Source organism: Pleurotus ostreatus, assembly GCF_014466165.1.
Source record: "Pleurotus ostreatus strain PC9 chromosome Unknown scaffold_2, whole genome shotgun sequence".
Classification (NCBI taxonomy): Eukaryota; Fungi; Basidiomycota; class Agaricomycetes; order Agaricales; family Pleurotaceae; genus Pleurotus; species Pleurotus ostreatus.
Window position 1 is genome coordinate 3,036,921 of NW_023503157.1, and position 13,157 is coordinate 3,050,077.

The 13,157-nt window shown below is 51.2% G+C and overlaps 6 protein-coding genes across 6 annotated transcripts; 2 read left to right on the top strand and 4 right to left on the bottom strand.

Annotated features, from left to right (window-relative positions):
• Positions 1 to 973: 973 nt before the first annotated feature.
• Positions 974 to 2,522, top strand: PC9H_003956 (uncharacterized protein; the record flags this gene model as incomplete). The annotated part of the gene is made up of 3 exons (XM_036773548.1): positions 974 to 1,158; positions 1,306 to 2,035; positions 2,094 to 2,522. The coding sequence occupies 3 exons, from the start codon at positions 974 to 976 to the stop codon at positions 2,520 to 2,522; spliced, it is 1,344 nt and encodes a 447-aa protein (XP_036635021.1).
• A 576-nt stretch (positions 2,523 to 3,098) lies between these two features.
• Positions 3,099 to 5,861, bottom strand: PC9H_003957 (uncharacterized protein; the record flags this gene model as incomplete). The annotated part of the gene is made up of 5 exons (XM_036773549.1): positions 3,099 to 3,377; positions 3,435 to 3,935; positions 3,994 to 4,014; positions 4,075 to 5,634; positions 5,706 to 5,861. 5 exons carry the CDS (start codon positions 5,859 to 5,861, stop codon positions 3,099 to 3,101), a joined length of 2,517 nt encoding a protein of 838 aa, XP_036635022.1.
• Positions 5,862 to 6,810: 949 nt separating this feature from the next.
• PC9H_003958 (uncharacterized protein) lies at positions 6,811 to 9,964 on the bottom strand (the record flags this gene model as incomplete). The annotated part of the gene is made up of 12 exons (XM_036773550.1): positions 6,811 to 7,340; positions 7,388 to 7,622; positions 7,713 to 7,932; positions 7,990 to 8,028; positions 8,094 to 8,408; positions 8,463 to 8,645; positions 8,692 to 8,738; positions 8,789 to 8,968; positions 9,019 to 9,160; positions 9,212 to 9,450; positions 9,511 to 9,598; positions 9,651 to 9,964. 12 exons carry the CDS (start codon positions 9,962 to 9,964, stop codon positions 6,811 to 6,813), a joined length of 2,532 nt encoding a protein of 843 aa, XP_036635023.1.
• Positions 9,965 to 10,112: 148 nt separating this feature from the next.
• Positions 10,113 to 10,696, top strand: VMA7 (H(+)-transporting V1 sector ATPase subunit F; the record flags this gene model as incomplete). Its single annotated transcript, XM_036773551.1, has 5 exons — positions 10,113 to 10,163; positions 10,219 to 10,300; positions 10,360 to 10,442; positions 10,494 to 10,581; positions 10,644 to 10,696. The coding sequence occupies 5 exons, from the start codon at positions 10,113 to 10,115 to the stop codon at positions 10,694 to 10,696; spliced, it is 357 nt and encodes a 118-aa protein (XP_036635024.1).
• A 151-nt stretch (positions 10,697 to 10,847) lies between these two features.
• Positions 10,848 to 12,175, bottom strand: PC9H_003960 (uncharacterized protein; the record flags this gene model as incomplete). Its single annotated transcript, XM_036773552.1, has 5 exons — positions 10,848 to 10,936; positions 10,987 to 11,035; positions 11,096 to 11,632; positions 11,689 to 11,849; positions 11,908 to 12,175. The coding sequence occupies 5 exons, from the start codon at positions 12,173 to 12,175 to the stop codon at positions 10,848 to 10,850; spliced, it is 1,104 nt and encodes a 367-aa protein (XP_036635025.1).
• Positions 12,176 to 12,431: 256 nt separating this feature from the next.
• Positions 12,432 to 13,022, bottom strand: HHT1_2 (histone H3.1; the record flags this gene model as incomplete). The annotated part of the gene is made up of 4 exons (XM_036773553.1): positions 12,432 to 12,602; positions 12,664 to 12,813; positions 12,869 to 12,924; positions 12,983 to 13,022. 4 exons carry the CDS (start codon positions 13,020 to 13,022, stop codon positions 12,432 to 12,434), a joined length of 417 nt encoding a protein of 138 aa, XP_036635026.1.
• Positions 13,023 to 13,157: the final 135 nt, after the last annotated feature.

Here is a 13,157-nt window from a genome sequence, read left to right on the forward strand (position 1 = left end):
GCATACCCAGGAGAACGTCGCAACTTGTTGCATGGGCCTTCAAGAAATGGGATTAGATCCCGTCGCAAGATCGTGAGCATTGTTCCCTCTGCTGGCCTTGCCTGGTTGTTTGCCTGCTGAGGGCCTTTACGGCTGTTCCAAAACAGGATAGCATAAGAATGGAGAGGTTGACTGAGCGTCAGCAAAGCCTCATACATACAGCTGCAGGGACAAAACCGTACCTAGGGGACGGCTGCGAGCAGCCTGAGATGGCCTCCGGGGTGATTGTAGCTCCTTGGAATTGCACCGTAAGTCCGTTCGACAATGGGGCAGGTTCGTGATCTATCATCTGAGAGTTAGTAGTCGAACAAAAGCCGTGCGTCTAGAAGCAGTGACGGCAGGGGGGTTCCACATCCGACTCAAGCTAGCCCCCATGGTTCATCACCCGACCCCTCATGCGAACTTGACGGTAGAAACTCGAGTTCTTCTGGCAAGTTGAACGACGAAGTGAATGATTTACTTCGTGTTATCGCTAACATTTGCAGTTGTTTATATCTAAGGGTCTTGCAGGGAACCGTCCCACCCAGATGAAATGCCCATCACTGTCCTTCAGAATGGCGCAGGCGGTTATCAGCCTCAATGGAATAATATTTATCGTTATCGTTGTGCTCTGCGGCGCGCTGCCTGATGAAATTTGGCCCCTATGAGGACTTTGGCTTGGTATGACCCAGTTGGAACCTGGAGCGATGCACAGCCAAAGCGGCACACGACCAGAGTGTCGAGCGCATTTTGCTCCTTCCACACTGACCACCATCATCTCTTGGCCGCGTTATCGGTCCTCTCTCATATGATAAGCAAGCTCCGAACAGAATATAAAGTTCTTCGTTCAGCGCACCGTTTCGTTTCCCAGTCCTTTATCTCAACCACCCCAGCAAATTCGAACCTTTTGAGCAAAATGGTTGAAACGTCGCCCGTCATTTCCCCAAGCATCTCCATGGCCTCCAGCAGGAGTCCCTCGCTGAATATGCTTGAAAGACGCCTTTCGACGAGCTCGATATCAAGTTTGACCGAGATGATAACGAATGTTGCATCTTCGTCGTCAATTTTATTGTCGGAGGAGCCGGCAGAAGTTGTTAAGGAAGAGGAATTGCGTCACGTCCCCATGAAGCTTGATGCCAGGTGAGCCATTGTTTCTCGTCTCAAATTCAAATACTGCCAATGGCAAAACCCCCGCAAACTGACTTGCCTACAGACGATTCTGAGCATGGTCTGGGTTTATCCATACCTAAGCTTCCCGTCACTGATTGCGTTATTCGTTAATATTAGACGCTACAAGGCACCAGCCTTTGCCGAAGAGCTGCTACAACTATTTCGTTCGCTCCAAGCTCCATCATGGACGAACCCAGATATCACAGCAGACAAAGTGCAGATCCGGAAAGTCTCAGGTTCCTTGACGAACGCAGTCTTCTTCGTATCATGTCCTACAGTAGCCCACATCCGAATAATGCTGCTACGAATTTATGGTGCATCTTCAGGTGCCCTGATTTCGCGACCCAAGGAGCTCCAGACGCTCCACATCCTCTCCTCCCGCTATCACTTTGGGCCTCGTGTGTATGGGACGTTTGAGAATGGGCGCCTGGAAGAATATTTTGACTCCACCACCCTCACTGCGGACGAAATGAAGGATCCCACTGTAAGTGGGTGGATAGCAGCTCGCATGGCTGAACTTCATTCAGTCGATATCGAGCTCCTTGAAGGCACCTCGCCCAAGAACCGAGGTGAAGGCAAAGGATGGGAGATAGGCGTGAAGCGAAACGTCCAAAAGTGGGTGGGCCCAGCTAGAAACGTCCTCGCACTCCCCAACATGCCCGAAGATGTTCGCACTGAGCTAGACATAGAGCGATTCTGTGTAGAATGGCAGCGATACATGCACTGGCTCTCCGCCGTAGAGGACCTTAACGGTGGTAGTAGACGAGTATTCGCTCATAATGACGCGCAATACGGCAATCTACTCAGGTTAGCAAAGCCCAAAGAAGGACTCCCGGGGCATCGTCAGGTACGTTTCTACCCTCGTTCCCTCCTTACCATGGCTAACCAATTGTCCAATCGCTTAGATTATTGTCGTCGACTTTGAGTACGCTTCTCCAAACCCTGCAGCCTTCGATATTGCGAACCACTTCCACGAGTGGACAGCCAATTACCATTCCTCGACACCACATATCCTCGATCCTTCGAAGTACCCTACCCCAGAAGAACGTCGGAACTTCTACGCTTCCTATCTGCAGCACTCGACATTCGCTGGGCACCCCCTGATCACCCCACCCGGGGCTGCGAACGAGATAGCTAAGGTCGAGAACCAGGTTCGAGCTTGGAGTCCAGCTTCCCATGGCATGTGGGCGGTATGGGGCATAGTCCAGGCGGAAGAGGATCTTCGCAACAACGTGACAGAGCCCGAGTTCGATTATCTGGGCTATGCGATATGTCGGATGGGTAGCTTCCGCAAGGAACTACAGGACCTTGGAATTGGACATTCTCTCGAGTGATATTGTCCTCTTTTCTTTCTCTCTTTCTACCTGTCGTGTACGTACTCTAGTGTTTATGGATAATATAATGCCTCACTGAGATCCTTTACTTCATCAGCGAATGAACTACAGATTGATTATCGGACATCCGGTGTATAGAGACAATCAGTGGGGGTAGATATGCAATGTACAAGAACTATATTGAGTGAGATCAATAAAAACATATGCGGGTGATGTTCGTAAATGCAATGCAGACGAAGGACCTAATGTCGGAGAGTGCGCATCGTGAGTGGAGACAGTAATTGTGAGAAGAGATGGGGGAAACATAGAGCTCCGAGTACTAGATTTTGGTACGCAAGACAGAGCGGGGGCGATCAATCACAGGATGATATGCTTGGGAGTAAGACAGCAAGGGAATGCGAGGACAGGCTTGTAGCAAATGGACTGGCCAAGAAAATGCAGAAAGTGAATAAATTCGTTAATGCAAGGTAATAAGAAAAGGGGAAAGCAAAAGAACATGGATTGCAGGAAGGTCGAGAATGTAGTGAATGAAAGGAAGTATCCGCTTGTGCAACTCCGTTGTTGGATTAGAAATGATCATGCCCATGCCTTTTCGTTGAGTCTAGAGGAGCCCACAGCGAGGTCGGAGGATGACCAAACCCCCCAGTTTCCGGCGCTGCCAGCGCGGACGTGACCGCCGATGCGAGAAGGGTGGCTGCTGCCGGTCGATGGCTCGACGGCGGAGGCAAGCCCGAAAGAGGACTGTCCGCCTGAGATGGGAGGGGAAGGACTGAAACTGCCATCGACATCGCTGCCACCCAGCGAGCGTCGTACGCTTGAACTGTTCGACACAGCTTTGATGCCCCCGCGCAACTGCTACAGACGCTGTCAGTAACATAATTCCATTTGATTGAATTGAAACCAGGAACTTACATGAGGGTAGCCCACAATCTCAAGCCTCGAGGCGAGGTTATGGCGTCCCAGATCAGGTCCTGCAGTCACGGGCGCAGGGCTCTTGTTACCGGAGTGGTCACCAGCGGGCATGAGAATCCCGTTGCTCGTGAATGTCGGATAAGCGGATTTGTTCTGCTTCGACAGCGACGGACCGTCGAGCTGCGTCGTGTCCACACGCAGGCTACCTGTTGGGGGACGAGAGTACTGGAGGTTGCTGGGCGGGTTCATTTCTACTGGAGTAGAAGGATTGTTGTTCTCTTGGCTGCGCTTCGCAGTGAGACGGGCAAGAAGTGACACCGATCCATCGTTGGGATCGCTGTTAGTACTGGCCGAACGTTCCCGGCCGTCTGGACGAGAGGGCTGCTGTCCAGAATCGGCGGTGGGAGTGCCGCCCGCGGCACCGGTCTGGTTGTTTGGAACTTCCGTGTGTATGAAGCAGCAACGCTTGCCATATGGACAAGAGCCAGATACCCAGAACGTCTAAGTATCGTAAGTCAGTATGGGCAGACATTGTCAGGCCAATTGAATGAAGGCTTACTCGACAAATTTCAGTCTTGTACTATGAGAAGAGGTTAAACTCAGCGTTATAGATGCAGTAAATCTCAATAAAATCACCAACCTTCGGGTGTCTGGATACGAGACGAATCTCGTCTTCGCCGTGCGCAAACTGGCACTTTGTGCCATACCTACAAGAACCCTTTTCTTCCCAGCTACGGCAAAGCTCCGTCTTGTACAATCCCAATTTCCTGTTGTTGGCGCTCGGTCCACCTGATGCATTGCTCGGAGAGGCGGGGCTCGATAAAGCCGGCTCTACGGCGGGAGGTAGGACTGAATAAGGACCAGTATATTGAGACTGAAGCCTGGCAGCAACCAGAGCCTGGGCCGTTGCGAGATCGTTGCGTTGGTAAGCATCTTGAGCTCCGTAATATTGGTTCGGATACATCCCCATTGTAGCTGGAGGTGCCATACCAGCGGGGAAGGGGAACCCTTGCATGTTGCCTCCCAAAGCAGCCAAAACGGCGGCATCTCTGATAGCAGATGGGTCCGACGCTGAGTGATGATGAGTAGCACGGAAGACGTTGTGCTGCTGTTGGACGCGCGCCACTGCAGGATCGTGAGGGGGGATCATCATGTCGTAAAGCTGTTGCGTATTCCCTAATGAAAGGTGTGTTGTGTGCGTAGGGAACGATGGGCTGGGCATCAGTCCGGGTTGGTTGAAGCCGCGGTGAGTCTGGCGATAAGGAAGCGATTGCAGATTTGCTGGGCGAGGAGGTGCATAAGCAGCAGCATGACCGCCCAACACAGACGGTTGGATCGGATTGTAGTTTCTTTGTTGCAAAGCGTAATCAATCTGAAGGTCGTCACGGTTGTGAACTGAGGCAAAGTTGTCCTGCGATTGGGCTAATTGGTAATCGAAAGGTGGCTGGAGTGGCTGAGGGCGATTTATTGCGCTGGGATGAACCAGCGTAGGATACGGTAGCTGTTCGTACTGTCTGTCGTTGACCGCTCCGCTGTCGCGGTAAGCAGCTCCCGGCCATTGTTGCTGCTGCGAGAAATGGTCGTCAACTTCACCCGCTTGCTGAAGGCGGCGAAGGTCTGCAGCCGATAGGCCGCCACTAAATGAGTGGGGACGTTCCTTTGTGTCTGCCCCGGACTTTGCAGAGACATGAGCGGGCGCCAGAAGCGTATTGCCTACTCCCGACATAGTCGACTCGTGGGAACTCGAAACGGTCGAGTCTGTTGATGAACCACGGGAGTGGGAGATGCTGATTTGATGATCGGAGGGATGAGGAGAAGAGTCGATGCTTGGATTGGAAGACGTTTCGAGCGGACTAGTTTCACTTAGCGGGACTACAGCTGATGACCCTATCGTCGATTTGGGTGGTGTTGACATCTGCCCGTGAACGTGGTCATCGGCACCACTGACGTCTCCGATGTTCAACTTGACGAGACTGTCGGAGAGGTCCCAGTTCGTCGCATCCGAGTCAACAAATTGTCCATTGCCATTGGACAGCCAACGGTTGTTCGAAGCGGGGGCAGATTTGTCCATCTGAATGGATGCCTCAGAGTCGGGGCGGGTGGGGTAGCTGCGCTTTTGGAGACCTCCTGCTGGTGTTGGCCTGCGCGGTGCAGACGATTGGATAGGCGTGTGGTCGTTTGGGAGCCTCATTTGCCAATTCTGCAGTAATAAGAGTAATAAGAGAGATGTCGACAACTCGCATATGGGTCTGACAGACAGGCGGAACGTACCTCTAGTACTTCTGTATTAATGTTAGGTAGTTCCTGGGGCTGAGACCAACGAGGGTCCGTATTCTTCCGCTGCTTTGTGAGGGTTGGGGTCGATTCGTCGGACGATGGGTGCAAGTTGCTGGTCGTTGTTAAAGATTTCGTGACAATGTCGTGCATTTAAACCTAGCGCCGCATGTTCGTCGGATGAATTGCAACGAGGAGAAGCTGCGGCAACATCACTCACCAAGAAGGCAATTATCTGTCGGTTCCGTTGCTAGATACAGGCTTGACGATTTCAATGAGGAGCCCAGAGAAGTTGGGGGCGTCCGAGAGCCGTTCAAGCAGCCAGATGGGTAAGTATAAAAAGACGTGAGGAGGTCGTGAGGATTATGGTTGAGCTGACAGAAATGGGGTCCTAAAGATGATGTTAGAAAGAAGGAAGGAGGCGAGGCGAAGGGGAGGCACACTTCAAGGTTTTTGATCTCCAGACAACGTGCCCTTCTCGCGGCCTTTTCCAAATAATTAATTCCTGGGCGTCTATGGCAATCCAGATGCCTGCGCTCGCAGGTCGTAACTGAGACTTGTAAGGTGCTGGTCGTGCTCGACGTTGGCGACGACGACCAACTGCAATTAAGATGAGAAGGGAGGTCAAGGTGGTTGGATGCGAACAAGCTCAACCCCAGCCTAAAGTGCGAAACGCCAGAATTGTCCCTTGCCTTTTTTGGACGTTACAATCAAGGGCGAAATCAAAACAACTGACTTTGCGCACAAATCGTACAGCCTCGCTCTGCCATACGGCTCCGCCGTGATGTTTTGACGGGAAATCTTTGCCAACAATGCCACTTCCTGTACAACATTTTCTAGTGTTTCTGCGCCAGGTATTGAAGCTTATGTGTGATGGAAACCCCTGAACATTTTGCTTCCGTTCCACCACTCCCCTAGTCACTCCCCTAGTCACATCTCAACAACTCTTATGCCTCATGTCTTCTGGACAACATGCTGATGGAAGACATGAGGCACCTGTTCCATCGATAGATGTTGATTATACTCATGCGCTTCTGACGATGGCCACTGACACTTGTTTAGATTGGGAATATATTGTACTCATTACAATGGAATAAATTTACTATGTCTCGTCCCTGGGCAGCCACCCATGCTGTAGTCGCCCCGCGAGATTCCCCACAGGGCCCGAGAGCCCCGCCTGACTCTTGAAGCTCTCCAAGAAATTCTTGATTAAATTGTAGTCCATGCCACCGTCGCCTTCAGAGTCACCATCTCCCTCGCCATCACCCTCTTTTTCTAGGGCAGCCTTGAGTTCCGCTTCCATCGCCTTCTCGATGTCTTCATTCTCATACTCGCTTTCGGCGCCTTCCATTATTTTATCAAGCCCAGACGCTGGCGAGAATTCAGTACGCTCCTTTCCTTTCCCCTTTTCAGCTGCTGTGTGCTGTCTAGGAGGCAATGCGGTTGATTTATTGCCGGAGCGAGAAAGTTCTACGTCGAGCGCCTGCATTACAGCGTCGAAGGAGTCGAGCTTCGAGTTTGGGCGCTGTTCCGAGGTTGACGTCCTTCCATTCCCCTCCTTCACAGTCCGGGGGGTCGTCTGACTCGATTTATTAACGGTCGGTAAATCTCTCGCGCTGGTGGGAACGAAGGCTAGAACTATATCAGAGCGAGGCTGTCTGAGGATGGAAATGGCTTACCGCCCCGATCAGTCCTATCCTTAATTATACTCTCCCATTGTTCATCGTTGATTCCTAGGGTTTGTCTAGCGAATTCGAGGAACTCCTCTTCCTCCTCGTCCATGTCGACTTCGATGTCGCCCACCAGCTGCGGCTGATCCTCTTCATCTTCCTCTTCTTCCTCTTCGTCGGTTTCATCATCCGAATCTACGACCCCATCGTACTGGTCGCGAGGTATGATAGGTTGTCGTATGGGCTTCTCGCTAGAAGACACGGAAGCTTGGCCGGTAGCACCCTTGTCCATACGCGAATCCGCATCAAGCTTGTCGATGTTATCGTCGCCTACCGTCTGCCTGCCTTCCGGCGTCCGTCCTGCAGCACCCCGTGGGTCCGTATCTCCCTCTGTATCTCCATCATGCGATGCCCGCGCGACCCTCTGTGAGTTGCTATGAAAGGACGCTGGCATTTTTCCGTATTCCGAAGGAAGGATCCCAGGTACCAGATTATCCATCGCAGCCTGCCTGTGTGCAGCATCTTCACGATTATCCGTATCTCTGACTTTATCGCTGCGATCATTAACGTTAATATCGGATTCATCGTCAGAATCACCCGAGTCAGTTGACGGCATTCCATCGCTGAATTCTTCGTCATCGGATGCCTCGCTGTAACCGAGCGGATGGAGAGGTTATTGTTAGTGGATGGTCAAGGGAGCAAATCGACAACATACTCTGCAAAGCGAGCTCCCTCGAGGTCGCCTTGGCCCTCGACAAATTCCTCCACCCTCGTGGCTAGACTACGTAATTTCGCCGCTTGTTCGTTTGCTAGTTGATCTTCGGCGGTAATGCCACCTGAATCGACATCCATAGCGGTGTCATCCTTGGCCTTGTTGCCACTCATGGAACGCTCAAGTATCTGATCAAAGCTATCCGAGTCGATAATCAGCCAGTCATCTAGATCTTCGCCTGATTGTACAGCTGGCACCGTGTCCGATGACTGCGATAGGGCTTTTGTCAAAGAAGAAGCGAAGGTCGGCCTGGAGGGCCTGTTGGTAGTCAGGATTTATGTATGGACACGTTTCAAGGAAACGTGGACGTACTCTAATCGGAATGTCAGGACGTAGACATCGGCAGCCTTCTTCTCAAGTTCTTTCCACAGCGCCGAGCCTTTTGCTTCGCCTCTGAAGTACGAGCTATTCTTGAGGTTGTCGATGTACTTCATGTAGGCCGGGTTGCCATCCAACGTTGACTTATACGCTTCGACCTGACGCAAACCTTGAGTACTTCGTTCTCTGGGTTCTGCGAGATCTTACCGAAGAATCATCAAACGGAAGAATTTTCTTAGTCTCCTGGTAGAGCATTTCGAAACCGCAGGCCTAACGCAAAATGAGGAATGTAGATCCACCTGAGCAGTCGAAAACCTTACCAGTTTCATGCCGACCTCGCGCCACCTTCGTTCCGGTGTCCCTTCCTTCTCGTTCCACCGACCGAATATTTTCGGTGGATAGAATTTTTGTCCCACTAGCTGGGCATATGCCGTTCGAGTCATTTTCACCAAAGTGAGCACCGAGGATTCTGGAGGGAAGCGGCTCATTTTGTGTGCAGCCTGTAGGGCAGGTTATTAGGGAGACTACGAGGAAAACAATCAATGCTTACACGCAACTGCGTAGCGTCTCTGGTATAGAAAGCTTCTACCGCCTTCTGAACGAGGGACGCATCAACAGAAAGAGCTCTAGCAATGTCTACAGGTATCCACGCCTTTGTCGTATGCATATGGTTCTTGGCTGCGGCTGGATAACTGCGTTGCATTAGATTCTTCTTACTGAACGGTAGAGCAGAGGGAACTCACCTTGATATCCTTTTCCAGACAAGTCTCTCAACCTCTGGAGGTGCTAGGGTATTGACGTTACGGTCAAAGATCAACTTGAGCGCATCTTCGACGGCGATCCACCCTTCATCATCGCTTCCAGCAATGCCTGCGGTCCCCTCGTCGTCCCTGTCGTGCGAACGTCTGCGCTTGCGCGGTCTAAAAGGCGGGGAGATGTGTGAGAGAGGAATAAGATGAAGGCGTGAGCCGTAGATCCAGACCTGTATAGTCATACGCGTAAATCCATTATGCATCTTACCATCGAAAGAGAGGGGGCGCACCCTGTTTTCTGAGTTGCCTGGGGTTACCCATTTCGGCAGGCCTTCAGCTGCTTCAATTAGCAGGAATTCACCATCAGAATCAAAGACGCTATGAGACCCTCCATCAGACAGTGAAATACATTGTGGGGAAAATGACTGACCTAATTGCTAGATCCCACTTCGCACTGATCTCTTTGAATAGCCAAACTACACACCACTCATCGTCAACGCAGTCTCCGACGCGCATCCTGCCCTTCAGACGCCATCGGTTCGCGACGTCAGGATCGGGGACTGCCCTGAGTTCGAATGAATCCTTGTGCCAGATAAAACTGGGCGGAAGCAGAGTTTCTACGAAGGATGGGATGCATGCTGCAAAAGAGGTCACAGAAACATGGTCCGCAAGCTCGGCGGGAGGGTAGAGCGTGTACTGCAAAGTATCGTCCGAGATCGTTGGGGGGCGATTAAAAATATCCATCGTATACTTTCTCTCTGTCGTGTAGAGGGCAGAACTTTGCGAGTGCACAAATGTGGAGAAGCCTGCAAAGTTCCAACCCCTGACTAGACTTGGATCAGAGCTAGCATCCTGAGATTGCCTTTTTTGTTTCTCTCCTCCGTCACCGCTCATGGCGACAAGTGCGAAGGAACGGAATCTGATAGCGGTCATCGGAGACGAGGTGAGAGTCTCTACGGGATGCCTTGTTGGGTTTCCTTGAATGAATTGCTGCCCAGGACTCCATCACGGGCCTACTGCTAGCGGGCGTTGGCCACATAAACGAGCAGCAGAAGAAGAATTTCTTGATCGTGGACGCTAGTACGTTGTTCAGAATCACTCGCAGATGACCGATCCAAATGTAGCCTGGTTGTTATCAGAAACTCAAGTGTCCACGATTGAAGCTGCGTTCCAGGAGTTCACCGAACGGAAAGACATCGCCATCCTCCTGATCAACCAACATGTCTGTTGGATCCATTTGAGACCTCTTTCCACCGCTGACCTTGATTAACAGGTCGCTGAGAAGATACGACCTACTGTAGACAAATACCAGCAAGCATTCCCAGCATTATTGGAGATTCCTTCAAAGGACCATCCTTACGGTGAGCTGTGGCAGGGACTCCCAAAATCATTGTATCCGAGCAATCACGACGTGCATTTCCAGATCCTTCGAAGGACTCCGTACTCAAACGCGTTCAGAAACTGTTTGGCGATTAACCTGGCATACTACAAATTCAATCCAATTCACCTCTACGTCCAGCACTTTCCATACCCTACAAATAATGTAATTGGCGCGGCAGATCTCGTCAGTTAACAAATCATGATACATTACACTAAGTGTGAAGGGGATGATGATGATGATAATGTCCTATGAATTCCATCGTATGACCGGCTCGTCTATCCTCACAGTCGGGGCGCGCTCAACGAAAACGCGTACCGAGTCCCTGGACCGCGAACCTGATTCGTCATAAGTTTCATGGCTCTGACGGATGTACATGTAAACTCACTCGGGATGTCGATCAACAGATAGCGGAACACGAAGTAACCATCGTTATTCTGGTGATGATGTCAATAGCTATCAGTGGGATGCTGTTTGCCTCAGATGAAGATGCATACCTTGATCAAATCAGCGTGTACTTCGCCCTCGGTCCATATTCTGCCGTCTGGTTCGGATGTAGCGGCCTCAGAATATGCTGATTTCGTGCCTTTCAGAGAGGAGAACATCCCCGTTAGACTCCATACCCCGCTATCCTGCCTTCTGGACATATCCTTTCCCTCGGGTGACAGTGATGGAGTAGGTAACGGCGGTGGAGGCATAGGCGAGCCGCTCAGATATTTGAAAAGTCTCTTAGCTCGTTCCGATATGTCCGCAGCTGTGTCTTTCACCCAAACGATACCATCATCTGTTGTCATCTTTGAGAATGACTCAAGAGTCTCCTTGCTCCAAGTTGACATCGAGTCAAAGTATGATTCGTCAGATGTATGCTGTGAACCCGGTGGCTTGCCCTGTATGTAAAAGTTCATGATCATGTGTTCTCGGCCTGTTGAGTCAACCATAATTTGGGACGAGACATGTCGATTGCGGTGCCGAGGACGGATAGCCGAGGGCGGGTTATTGTGGAAGGTGAATGGACCGTTCATATATTTTGCGACCTGTGCAACATTCAATTTTACAACATTCGATCGTGATGGGAAAAGGGAAGTCAAACCTGAGGAGAAGCCGTGATTCGTTTGCAAGCATCACCGTACAGCACCGTTGGTGAGTTCTTCGAAAAGAGCTCAGTAGTTAAGGAGTAGACCAGCAAGGCCGAGAACCCGGCTCCGAGCAAAATCACGGTCAGATTCGTCGTGCGAGCACCTGTGCGTATGACTAAAACGGTGTTAGGCTGTGAAGAATGATTCAAGAACGAAAACTCGAGGGGACGCACCTTTGCCTCCGGCACTGAGCTCAGACCATTTCTTGGCGGGCTGTCCACGATTTGGCGAGACTCCGAGTTGAAACGGGCCCGCAGACTCGAGTCGAGATGTACTCCGTCGTCCTGTGTCGAGCGACTGGGAAAGCGGTGAAGAAGCAATTGTAGGATCACGGTGGGTCGCGTAATGTCTGCTAGCGAAAGCACCCGACAACCATTTCGTGGCTCGAATGCCGCTTGACCTCGCAAAATGAGGACAGGTATGGAGGAAGGATATGTTCATGGTACTGGGTGAGATTGGCTTACCCCATATTCCAAATGAAGCGAGCTGAAAACCCAAACAAGCGACAACAACACGGTATTGTGCCACAACGCGATGCGCGTTATACTGCTCCACTTATACAGACAGTGAGTCCGAGTACGGAATCATGTTCATTTCCCCTAAACATTACTGCATGACACATAGGTAATTGTACAGACATAAATAATACTGGCACAGTGATCAACCAAACATGAAGGCAGGAGCCATATAAACGGACTCAAGACCTCTCGCCTCTAAGGCGTCGGGCCAAAGCAAGATCCTTGGGTTGAATGGTTACACGCTTAGCGTGGATGGCGGCAAGGTTGGTGTCTTCAAACAGCGACACAAGATACGCCTCGGCAGCTTCTTGGAGGGCCATGACGGCGGATGATTGGAAACGAAGATCAGTCTACAAAATAGGCAAGGGTGGATCAGTATGACGCCAATGTCGGTCCGGAGGCTTCACGAACCTTGAAATCCTGAGCAATTTCACGGACGAGGCGCTGGAAGGGCAGCTTGCGGATGAGGAGCTCAGTGGACTTCTGGTACCGCCTGATTTCACGAAGGGCTACTGTTCCTGGTCTGAAGCGATGGGGCTTCTTGACACCACCAGTGGCATTCTATTAAATGAGAGTAAGCAAAAGCCGCCGTCGCTGGGGATGCAGGGGGACGTACAGCGGTGGCGGTCTTGCGGGCTGACTTCGCAGCTAGTTGCTTACGGGGCGCTTTGCCTAGAGACAGGATACTTTAGAATTCATGAAGAAGATACTTGCTCGAGAACGGATGTACCTCCAGTAGATTTGCGGGCGGTTTGCTTGGTGCGGGCCATTGGTAGTCTGATATGCTTAGGCGATTTGCTTGAATGTACTTGTGAGGTGGTGGTCAGAAAGCAAGAGGATGCAAATTCAGTGGAACGCGAGTCCACCCCTTTTATACAATTTCTAATCTCCGAAATACGCGTCTT